The sequence below is a fragment of the Mytilus galloprovincialis genome, chromosome 3 (assembly GCF_965363235.1).
Source record: "Mytilus galloprovincialis chromosome 3, xbMytGall1.hap1.1, whole genome shotgun sequence".
Lineage (NCBI taxonomy): Eukaryota > Metazoa > Mollusca > Bivalvia > Mytilida > Mytilidae > Mytilus > Mytilus galloprovincialis.
Genome location: NC_134840.1, coordinates 98885559 through 98898419, shown reverse-complemented (window position 1 = coordinate 98898419; position 12861 = coordinate 98885559). Strand labels below are relative to the sequence as shown.

The 12861-nt window shown below is 36.5% G+C and overlaps 1 protein-coding gene across 1 annotated transcript; it reads left to right on the top strand.

Annotated features, from left to right (window-relative positions):
* The first annotated feature begins 4682 nt into the window (after positions 1-4682).
* LOC143066659 (uncharacterized) lies at positions 4683-7643 on the top strand. The gene has a single exon (XM_076239509.1). It carries the CDS (start codon positions 4782-4784, stop codon positions 6777-6779), a length of 1998 nt encoding a protein of 665 aa, XP_076095624.1. The 5' UTR covers positions 4683-4781; the 3' UTR covers positions 6780-7643.
* The last annotated feature ends 5218 nt before the right edge of the window (positions 7644-12861 follow it).

Sequence of the window (12861 nt, the reverse complement as noted above, 5' to 3'; positions counted from 1 at the left end):
CTTAGGTAGGGTACACAAAAGAGCAACCTAAATTCTGGAATGCAAATACTACCGTGCCACCTGGAACGTCATTCGTGACATTTATGTGTTCGTCTCTACTTGTAGTATGTATGGCACGCCATTTGGGACACTTTTGGTTAATATTTTATTTTTGTCATTTTCATTGTAGTTTTGAGCAGAGAAACATTTTATGAATGCTTTTATGATGTTTTGAGCATATTGTAAAGGTTGTTTATTTTTTCTTTTCAGTTTTTACCTTTTATACAAAATGTTGCACTACGCACCCGTTTGATGTCTTGTCGGTTGACTATATGAATAAAGTTGTGCAGATAAAATTCTTGTTGGTTATCTGGTTGTTTATCCTAGATATAGCACAGTAAAAACACGAGACAATGGATTCACAACATGGGAATGGTGATACCAGGGATCCAAGAAAACGTACTCTTACGGAACGAGGATATGAGCTTTACATAGTTAACGTGAATACTCATTCTAAGAAGATTGAACTCGTACAAACTGAAGTAGAACGTTGTCTTGAAAGATTTTCTACGACAAAACAAGAAGACACCAACACATTGCTAGAATTATAGAAAACTTTAAGCTTGTGTTACTTTAAATACAGTCTTTATTCAGATGAATATATGAAATTTCTTAAGAACACTAAAACAGTAGAAAGTCGCCAAGTGTATGAGGAGCACAAAATTGAAGATGCAAAATATAAAAACATTTTAGAACGAGTACTTCAACAATGAAAGTGTCGGACAAAGATGAAAAAGAATCTAAATTTACACATAGATCTGAAGCACATTCTAGAACTTCTTCAAACTCAAGCTCAGTTGCAACCTGAAAGCATGCAAAATAAAGACAACAATAGTATACCGATGCTCAAAACTCATAAATCGATAAAAAGATATCCGGGTCATAAACCAAAACCGAGGGAAATGCATTAAATACAAGAGAATGACGACACAACATTAAAATGTAACACACACAGAAACGAACTAAGCATTAGACAAAAGCTGATGAGAATAACAAATATAACATCAGAACTAAATACATGAGTACAAAGTGTATCGTTTGAACGATATATACTAGTATCTTGTTTTTGTAGAATTTAATTTAGCATATTCCAATATCATGACTGTCGTTTCTATCCCCATTATTAACAATCCCGTAAATGGATGACAAGGCGAAACACATAACTTGGGTGTTTTATGTCAATGCGTAAGTTGAATTACAGATTAAGAACAGTTATTTAACAGTTTCGTGTACAGAACAATGAATATGAACTGATAATTACGTTTGTTTTATATATGAACATCATTCGAAGATGTTATTATGTTACAATGATCAACGTTTGGGAAAAACTATGGAACGCGTGAATAAAATTTACATATCAATACAAAGATCAACGTGTGGGGAAAACTATGGAACGCTTGAATAACATTTACATATAAATACAAAGGACAATCGGAATCACTGATTAAGTTGAAAGTGAATTTACGGAACATTTATGGGGTTAATTTGATTTGAATTATTGTGTTTATTATGAGACTGAAAATTTGTTTTTTGTTTGTTTGTAGGTTGAAACGATAGGAATAAATAGTTACAACCTGACAATTGATTTCATGCCCAAGTTATACATTTCAACGCAAAGCCATGCCTACAAATAATGATGACAAACCTGGAGATGGGAAGAAAGTTTTGAAAAAGAAGAGAAGCAATGCAAAGGGAAAATTTCATCGAATATTGAATCGGTTCAATAAGAGTCATCGCAACAATGAATCGAAAGAATCACTGGAACTAATCCTCAAAGACCTTGAAGATGCTTATTCTGAGATGGAAGGAGGTCATGCCTCGTACTTGGAAGTTTTGGATCCTGACGACGAAACAGATACAAATAGTATTGAGCACAGTAATACAGACATGGATCATCTTTACCAAGAACTTAGTGAAGAAAGGTCAATGATTGGCAAAGTGGTTGAAGCAGCAAAGGTCAAAGACACAAAACCCATTGAGGAAGTAAAGTGTACCAAGGATAATATGAGAGTGAAAAAACTGGATGCACCTGTTTTTAGTGGGAGTATAAGAGATTACCCAAGCTTCAGACAAGACTACAACCTCCTCATGAAAGATGACCCGTTTACACTTAAACAATGTTTGATGGGAGAAGCACTTCTTACTGTCAAAGGTGTTGACAACGATTTTACGGAAATAATGAAAAGGTTAGACATTTAGTATGGAAAGCCAGAGAAGCTTGCTGATGCTGTACTAAGTGAAATTAAAGGACTGAAACCAATGTTTGATGGTGATTATATGAGCTTTTAACCACAGTTGATGTTGTCGAGAGATGTTGGCTCGATCTTAAAAGAATGAACATGGAACTTGAAATGAACACAGCTACGATGATCAGTCAAATTGAGAGACTTTTACCTCCATTGCAGAAGAGGGTATGGGCTCTTCGTAAGCAAAAGTATGGATCACATACATTTCCGGAATTACTAAATTTTCTTTTAGAAGAAAAAAATGCTATGGAATATATTCATTCTGATTTACGAGACAATTCTGCTAGTCGAACATTACTTAAATCAAAGGTTCACAATACAACATTGGAGGAAGATTCAGCCGTAGAATCTCTCCAAGCACAAGTAAAGCAAAATCAAAAAACATTGAAGCAGGTAGTTGATGGATTGGCACAGGTAGCAGAGGTTATGTCGCATGGTAATAAATATAAACAGAACGGTGATGGGATGAACTCGAAGAATAATATGCCTATGAGAATAAACCGTAGAAATTGTTGGTATCATGAGACTGATAATCATGACATTGGAAAATGTACAGCATTTAGTAGATTGGATGGTCAGACTAAAATAGATTTGATTCGCAAACAAGGAGGATGTTTTAGTTCTCTCAAGATCGGTCACTTATCAAGATACTGTTCAAATAGGAAACCGTGTGATGTCCTGGATGAAAATCAACAAATGTGTGGGAGGATGCACCATCAAGCTTTACATGGTATTCAAGTCAATGGATCAACGTTTCACAATTGTATCAGTATTGTTAATGGAGATAAAGGTAGAGAAGACGTTTTGCTCATGATAAGCAAGGTTCCGAGCAATGGAAACTATTTGACAGCACTATGGGATCCGGGAGCTAACATTTCACTTATAACACATGATTCTGCTAGGAGACTGAACCTCATGGAAAGAGATGTAACATTGTCCGTGACAAAGGTCGGAAACACTACTGACTATATCCAAAGTAAAGAATATATAGTTCCACTAACTGATTTAAATGGACAGGAATGGAAAATAAGGACGTATGGAATGGATCAAATTACGGCAGACGTGACTAGGGTGGATATCCGTGGCATTGCTAAGCTATTCAAAAGCGTGACGGAAAAGGATGTAGTTCGACCTGAGGGAAAAGTCGACATATTAATATGCAGTGATTGCTGTGTTCTTTTACCAACAAAGGCAGAACAAGTAGGAAATCTTCAACTGTTGAAAAACCAATTTGGTTACTGTTTGAGAGGTAGTCACACGCTTCTTAAAGTTGGTACGGTGTCTCATCATTATGTACGTATTCATCATTTATATGGACAACAATGCGACACTGGTAGCATACATATTGCAAATTTAAATGGACTGAAGGAAAGTCTGGATAACTTTTTCAACATTGAAAGCTTAGGAACTCAATGCAACCCGAAATGTGGAAACTGTAAGTGTGGTAAATATCCGATCGGAAATGGTAATTATACTATAGCAGAAGAACGAGAACTGAACATGATAAGAAAGGGACTTCATTATGACAAAGGTGAAAAACGTTGGACTGTAACTTATCCATGGATAAGAGAATCGGCAGAATTGCCTTACAATATAGGGGCAGCAAACCATCGTTTTGAATCAACAGAGAAACGCTTACAACGCACCGGGACAATCTATGCAAATGCATACAATGATCAAATCAGAGATATGGTTAATAGGAACGTTGCCAGAAAACTTTCAGAAAACGAGGTCAGGAATTATGAAGGACCAATTCATTATCTACCGCATCATGAGGTTTTAAAACCCGACTCTAAGTCAACCCCAATCAGGATTGTGTTCAATTCCTCTTCAACATACATGGGACATGTGCTAAATGATTATTGGGCAAAGGGTCCAAATGTATTGAATGACATGTTAGTGGTGCTACTGAGATTTCGACAAAATAGAATTGGAATTGCAGGAGACATTTCAAAGATGTATAATGCAATCAAACTTTCAGTTTCTGGTCAACATACGCATCGGTTTCTATGGAGAGATCTCGATGCAAGCAGAAAACCGGATCATTATGTGTTAAAGACGGTCACTTTTGGGGACAGACCTAGTGGCACTATTGCAACAGTTGAATTAGGAATGACTGCGGAAATGAGTAAATATATTTATCCAGAGGCAGCCGAAATGATTCTTAGAAACAGTTATGTTGATGATATCATTAACTCTGTCGACAATAATGATCAGGCAAGAAAGGTAATGGAAGACACTGAAAAATTACTTGCAAAAGGTGGATTTACAATTAAACATTGGATTGTTACAGGGAAGCAGTCCGACCAAAGGAACGGATTACATATTTCAAATAAACCAAAGGAAAAGATTCTGGGAATGATTTGGCAACCGAGAGATGACATGTTTACATTTCAAGCAAAAATAAATTTTTCAAGTAAACGTAGAGGAATACACATTGATAAAGATTTGCAACAAACTCAAATAGATGACATACCGTTGATACTCACGAGAAGAATGGTTCTTAGTCAAGTTGCGAGCATTTATGATCCCTTAGGGTTAGCTTCTCCATTTGTTTTAACCGCAAAACTACTTTTGAGATCATTTTGCAAGACAGCTGGAGGAAATGGTGGATGGGATGAACCAATAACAGATGCAATGAGACAAAAGTGGATTGAGTTCTTCAAGGGAGTCTTTCAACTAGAGTCGATTCAGTTTCCTAGATGTATTAAGCCAGAGGCTGCATACAAGAACCCCGTATTAGCAGTATTTTCGGATGGAAGCAGTGTAGCATATGGAGCTTGTGCATACATAAGATGGCAAATCGGTCCCGAGACATATGAAGCGAATCTGATTATAGCAAAAAACAGGATAGCACCAACAAAACAATTGTCGATTCCGAGGTTGGAATTATTTGGTGCAGTAATTGCATCAAGAATCAGAGAAAAAATAGTGAAGGAGATGGACTTTAACTTTATTCGAATAATTCACGTGGTAGATTCAACAATAGTAAGAGCTCAGATACAAAGAGAAAGTTATGGCTTTGGAACATTTGTGGCAACTAGAATAGCCGAGATTCAAAGTAAGACAGAACCTTCTGATTGGTGGTGGGTACAAGGGGAACAGAATCCTGCTGATTTGACCAAGAGAGCAACAGATCCAACCGCATTGGTAATGGAATCAGTTTGGCAAAAGGGTCCAGATTTTTTACGGTTACCCATTGAACAATGGCCGATCAGGCAAGATTATTCAGAATCAAGTCAATTACCGGATGCAGTTGGAATCACAATGTCATTTGAATTTGAAGAAAAGAGTAGAGACATTGTGCCCGATTTAAGTGACATTGATCTGAATCGATTTTCGAATGTAAGCAAGATGTTGCGCGTGACAAGTATAATTCTGGATATAGCTAAAAATAGATCATTCAAAGGTGCAGCGAACCGAATTTCAGCAGGAAATATACAAATAGCAGAAATGATATGGATAAAACATATTCAGAAGAGTCTACCGAAGGATTCATTAGTGAGATTTCGAAGGTTAGGTGTACAAACAAACTCAGATGGCATAATAACAGTTGGACAAAGAATGCAAGAATGGATGAAACGCACTTGGAATCAGACTGAATTTATTCTCTTGCCAACTTGGCATCCGTTTATCAAGTTGATTGTTGCTTCCTTTCATTCGGAGGATCATTCAGGGGTGGATACAACGTTGGCCAAATTAAGGAGCAGATACTGGATTCCTGGGGTACGTCGGATTATTAAGCTCGTAAAGAAACGATGCATCATTTGTAGGAAGCGAGAGAAAAAGATTGTAGGACAGCAGATGGGTATGTTACCGATAGAGAGACTACAACCTGCACCAGCATTTTATTATTGTGCTGTTGATTTGTTTGGACCATTCATGATTCGAGATACTGTGAAGAAACGAACACATGGTAAAGCATATGGTGTCCTTTTTAACTGCTTGACCACCAGAGCAGTATATGTTGACTTGGCAGAGGGTTATGATACAAGCAGTTTTATAATGACATTAAGAAGATTTTTTACTGTTAGAGGATATCCAAGAAAAATGATATCTGATTCAGGTTCACAACTTGTGGCAGCAGGCAAGGAACTACAGCAAGTAGTTCACAAATGGGACTGGGAACCAATTAAGTCGTTTGGTGAATGCAAAGGTATGGATTGGGTCACTACCAAATCGGCAGATGCCCCATGGGAAAACGGAGTCAGTGAATCACTAGTCAAATCTGTGAAAAGGAGTTTGGAGGTTGCCATAGGAACATCGGTGATGACGTTTTCTGAGTTACAGACGGTATTATTTGAAGTATCTAATCTATTAAATGAAAGACCAATTGGAACAAAAAATTCGGACCCAATGGAAGGATCATATTTGTGTCCAAATGATTTGTTATTAAGTAGATCAAGCATTCGTTTTCCTAATGGAAACTTCAATGAGAACAGCAATTATAGATTGAGGTGGAAATTTATTCAACAAGTAGTCCAAAACTTTTGAAAAAAAGGACACGAGACTTTTTTCCTACGCTAATCCTTCGTCAAAAATGGCATACCAAACAAAGGAATGTAAAAGTTGGGGACTTAGTGATAGTGCAAGATTCAAACATTGTCCGTGGACGATGGAAAATGGCACAGATCATCGAAGCGAATGCCGGAAGAGATGGGTTTGTGAGAGATGTGATTCTCAGATATAAAAATGTCAGTCAAGGAGTCTCATACAATGGATGCGAGGATCAAACCATACGCCGTTCCGTGCACAGGCTTGTTGTAATATTACCAGTTGAGGAACAGTTACAGGATTGACTATTTGCCGGGGGAATGTATCGTTGGAACGATATATACTAGTATCTTGTTTTTGTAGAATTTAATTTAGCATATTCCAATATCATGACTGTCGTTTCTATCCCCATTATTAACAATCCCGTAAATGGATGACAAGGCGAAACACATAACTTGGGTGTTTTATGTCAATGCGTAAGTTGAATTACAGATTAAGAACAGTTATTTAACAGTTTCGTGTACAGAACAATGAATATGAAATGATAATTACGTTTGTTTTATATATGAACATCATTCGAAGATGTTATTATGTTACAATGATCAACGTTTGGGAAAAACTATGGAACGCGTGAATAACATTTACATATCAATACAAAGATCAACGTGTGGGAAAAACTATGGAACGCTTGAATAACATTTACATATAAATACAAAGGACAATCGGAATCACTGATTAAGTTGAAAGTGAATTTACGGAACATTTATGGGGTTAATTTGATTTGAATTATTGTGTTTATTAAGTGACTGAAAATTTGTTTTTTGTTTGTTTGTAGGTTGAAACGATAGGAATAAATAGTTACAACCTGACAATTGATTTCATGCCCAAGTTATACACAAAGGCAGAAGCAGCCAGGCTAAGCTTGAATTCGCCATGAAATAGGCAGATTTTCAGAAACAGAAGAGCAAGAAAAACATTTACTAAAAAGGCGGAGTTGGAAGCTGGATTGGAACTACTCAATTATAAGAAGGAAGCAGCTGCCGCTACTGCAAAGGCAGATGCGCTAGAATATAAACAGGTTCTTCCAGTAAAAGATGGAATACTACTACCATACGATAATATTGTACCATTTGATCCATTTGCAAATCAGACATAAGGCGATACAGTCCATAAACATTCAGATATGCTAACACCAAAACCGTCTCACCCAAAATATGATGTGCCAATTGTAAGTCCCGGTTGTAATGATAACGATATAAATATACAAATGAAGTTCGGGAACATGCATTGAATCCTAATGCGCCCCAATTTCAACCTAACATTCGAACACATGAGAACACACCTCAATTTCAACCTGACATACGCACACAGGAGAACGCACCTCAAATTCAACCAAACATAAGCATATATGAGAACGCACCTCAGTTTCATCCTGATATAAGCATACATCAAAATATTGCCACAGATCTCACACGATTTCTTTTAAAGAAAGATCTACTGTTATCGAGATTAACAAGGTACATTGATAGACCTGAAATGCACGCGGTATGGAAGGCTAGTTTCAAAACATATTTAGTGAACTTTCCGTTACAGCGATGGAAGAGTTAGATCTTATGGTGAAATGGTTAGGTCCTGAATCTACACGTCATGTAAACAGTATTATAGCATCAAATATTCATGATCCAATGAAAGGATTACAACGTTTAAATGAACGTTACGGTTCTCCAGAGTCATTTGAAGCGTCATTAATGGCCAAATTAAACAATTTCCCGAAATTAACACAGAAAGATAACAAAGAACTGTATGAGTTAGTAAACATTTTATCTGGAATAGAATCCATTAAGGAGGTCTCCAAGTATAATTCACTTTTAGCTTATTTTGACTCCTCGTCAGGAGTTCTCCCTATACTTAAATAAACTTCCATACAAAATACAAGAAAAATGGAAAAAGAAAGCATCTCAATACAAAAGAAAAAACAAGTAACGTTTTTACCATTTACATTTTTTGTGAAGTTTATTCGTGAATTAAGCCAAATAAGAAATGACCCTAGTTTCGCCTATGACCAGACAAATCAACCTAAAAACTCAAACACAACTGCCAAATCACCAGCATACATGTATAAGACAGCCATTTCAGTTCACAACACCGAAGTTTCTAGTAGTGACCTTGATTTACAAAAACAATGTCTTTTACATAATACTGGACAACATTGACAAAAACATTTTACACTTTTGGAGTGCATGGTACATCAGAGGAATATGTGTTATCTTCCTGCTCAGGTCGCGTGAAAATGTCAGGACGTAGGGCAAGTGGCTTTGTAGATGAATCGTTATTAAAAGAATGTAGTGATCTTCCGCATAATAGAAAGGAAATACAACGGATATTGCTATCAGATATAACCATTTAAAAGAAATGGCGGATAATTTGTCTCCACTGGATCCAGATTGTGAAATATGATTCTCATTGGAAGGGACATGACAGAAGCACATCATATTTTAGAACAAATTATTGCACCTCGTAATGCTCCGTTCGCACAAAAACTGCCTCTAGGCTGGGTAGTTATAGGAAACATGTGCTTAGGCGGAAAACATGCTCCTGATGATGTTACTGCATATCTGACGCATATTGCACCAGATGGTCGAGCTTCGATCCTTCAACCATGTCCTTATAGTTATGACGGTCATGAGTATGTTAGCTGCGGTAGAGTGAACCACGGAGTCTCTCAAAAGAAAGACAATAGAAATGCTAGGGCAATTTTCGAACACACTGTACAAGATGACAAATCAATATTATCTATAGAAGTTAGGCAATATTTGACATTATTGAAAACTGATCTCCAGAAGTACAAAGGTGGTAACTGGTGTTAACCTTTACCTTTCTGCACTCCAACGGAGTTGGGGTGACATATTGTTATTCTACGTTTCTTTTTTTTTTCTTTTTATGTCACCCCTATGGAAATAGGGGTGATATATTGTTATTGTTCCGAATTATTCTTCCACACTTTTTGTCCAGCTTAGTTCTCAGAGATGACTTGACATACTTCAATAAAACTGTACCATAATGACAATCCCCATGTACAGATGTGCAGTTAGGGTCTGAAATTTTCAAGATGGCCGCCATGGAAACGGCAAAAATGTGAAAAACCGAAAAATGGTCCAAAATAAACGAAACTTTCAGACATTGTAACTGGTCAGGCGAAAGCGTGAAATCCATCTTAAAACCTTTCAAAATGGCTACCGTTGCCATGGAAACAGTCCAAACGTGAAAAAAACGAAAATAATTCCTTAATTAATTCATAGTAAATCAACCGTTACAGATACGACCCTTAATACTCCCCCCTTTGTAACAAGAGTATGAACTGTAGAATTCATTGCCGTTGGAATTTTTGAGATTGCTGCTGTTACCATGGAGAAAAGGCTAAAAGTGCAATATTGACCCATATGGGAAAAAACGTCAAAGTATCATTTTCTTGCAAATTTTAAGCTCATTCCCGGTAAAATGCTATTGAAACGTCATCTGTCCTTGAAATTTTCAAAATGGCCGTCGTTGTCATGGAAACAGCAAAAAAAAAAAAAAATCGCAACTTTCAGGCAAAATTCTGTAATCATGACTATGTGCATACGATCAAATACAAATCTGTACTGCAAAACATCTTCAAGAATATGCTAGAAGAAAACTAATATAGAATTTAACGTGCTTCTATTCTATACATAAATCGTGCTTTGAAGAGAGAATCGCCACTGAGAGAGAGAGAGAAACACGAAGAGTACACATAAGTGAAATTTCTGCACTTGCACTAAAGTACACATCCGTTAATCGAAGACCTGCTACAATATACACATGAGCTAAAAATCAATCGGTAAGCGTGTAATTAAATTGTACAAGATAAGATACATGTATCGTGTGATGCGCGAGTAATTGAAGAATAAAATGAACAGTTAGTATGCCGCTCCGTCAATATATATACATGTTGTCTGTCCAAGGTCCCCTCTAAAAAGAATAGTAATATGCTAAGTCCACGATAATATACTTGAGTATCACGTGACACCACCTTCCTACTTGCGCGCGTGTCTAATTTTACATTTAAAAGGATTCCCCAACTATATATAGACATCACTCTTAGTCTACGAGAAGAGAAAGGAGGGGGTCTAAGGCATGTATACTAGACGTGTCATCTGACTTTTGTACACTCAAACTGGTTGCTGCTACTGTGACAATGTCCGGAACGGGGTGACATCCTCAGCTATTGCTTGCAATGGCAAATCTAGTTATGGCACCCTCAACGGAGTTGTTCGTTTCTTTTTGTCTTACTATGTCACCCGATCGACAATGTCGGGTGACATATTGCTATTCCTCTGTTTCTTTTTCACTATTATTATTATGTCACCCGATCGACAAAGTCGGGTGACATATTGCTTTTCCTCTGTTTCTTTTTCCCTATTATTAGGTCTTTCCACTTTTCTGTGGAAAGACCTATTGTTTTTCTTCTGATTATTTTTTTTTCTTTCGCATAATTTTGTTCTTGCGATAAACATTTGTTTCGCAATATGTCGCTTAGATATTTTGTATATGATATCGAACAGTTTATGCGCTTTTGAAATTTACCCTGCTTAAACGAATACTTTTCTTTGTAGGAGTTATCTCCCCAAACACTGTTTTCCTTGTTATGGCATCTCCTTCGCAACCGTTAAAGATTATGACAAATTTATTTTACAAAATTGTTCGTTACATCCTCAGTAATTTTTGGCGTATTTGGATCGAAGCGATTCGAAGAAATTTTATAGGAGTTATCTATCTTTTCGGAATAAATTTGTCGGTATGTTTTTTTTAACTCATAAACCGTTAACCGTATAACCCTGGAATGTTTTTATTTGAGTCCCCTGATTCCTAACTTAGAAAATTAGGTCAAGGTCAAAGGTCAAGGTCATATTTTAGATTTTCATATGTCTTTGATTTCCCTATAACTCTTGAACGGTTATAGATACAAAAAAAATTAAGCAGTGAAAAATGCTTGGTACTTCAAGGGGCAACTTTTTTTGCATTATGACTATATTGATTTTACCATCATGTAAGGGACATAACTCCCATCGATGGTTTTTAAAAGGCCATTTTTAGGCAAAACTCTTAAACAAAAGGTCCTTGACCCATAGGGTCTTTTGCAATGACCTTGTGGAGCAATGACCTTGACGAAGGTTACAAGGTCAAAGGTCAAGGTCATCAAATTATGTGGTTTTGGCACTAGTTAAACAGTTTTATGTGTGTTTGAATTTCAACCAACCAATCAACATACCAACCAACCAACCAACCAACCAACCAACCAATCAATCAATCAATCAATCAATCAATCATGATCAATCAACCAATAATGATCATGATCAATCAATCAATCATGTTTCCGTCTCATGTGTTTCTTATAGGGTTAAACCAACCAATCAACCAATCAATCAATCAATCAATCATGATCATGATCAACCAATCATGTTTCCGTCTCATGTGTTTAATATAGGGTCCAAGATCTTCTTTGTGTCTTTTTCCGTGTTTCAATTGACCCTATCCAATGTGTTTAACCAACCAACCAACCAACCAACCAACCAACTAATCAATCAATCAATCAATCAATCAATCAATCAATCAATCAATCATGATCATGATCAATCAATCATGTTTCCGTCTCATGTGTTTAATATAGGGTCCAAGATCTTCTTTGTTTCTTTTTCCGTGTTTCAATTGACCCTATCCAACGTGTTTAACCAACCAACCAACCAACCAACCAACCAACTAATCAATTAATCAATCAATCAACTAATCAATCAATCATGATCATGATCAATCAATCATGTTTCCGTCTCATGTGTTTAATATAGGGTCCAAGATCTTCTTTGTTCCTTTTTCCGTGTTTCAATTGACCCTATCCAACGTGTTTAACCAACCAACCAATCAACCAACCAACCAACCAACCAACTAACCAACTTATCAATCAATCAATCAATCAATCAATCAATCTGTATGACTGTTTAATCATGACAGTTTATTGAAGGAACAAACTCTCAATTATTCAAGAAAAATTGAAATTTAATATTGT

What these genes read in the sequence shown, in the direction of transcription:
- LOC143066659 (XM_076239509.1), top strand. Translation starts at nt 4,782, where the DNA reads ATGGTTCTTAGTCAAGTTGCGAGCATTTATGATCCCTTAGGGTTAGCT.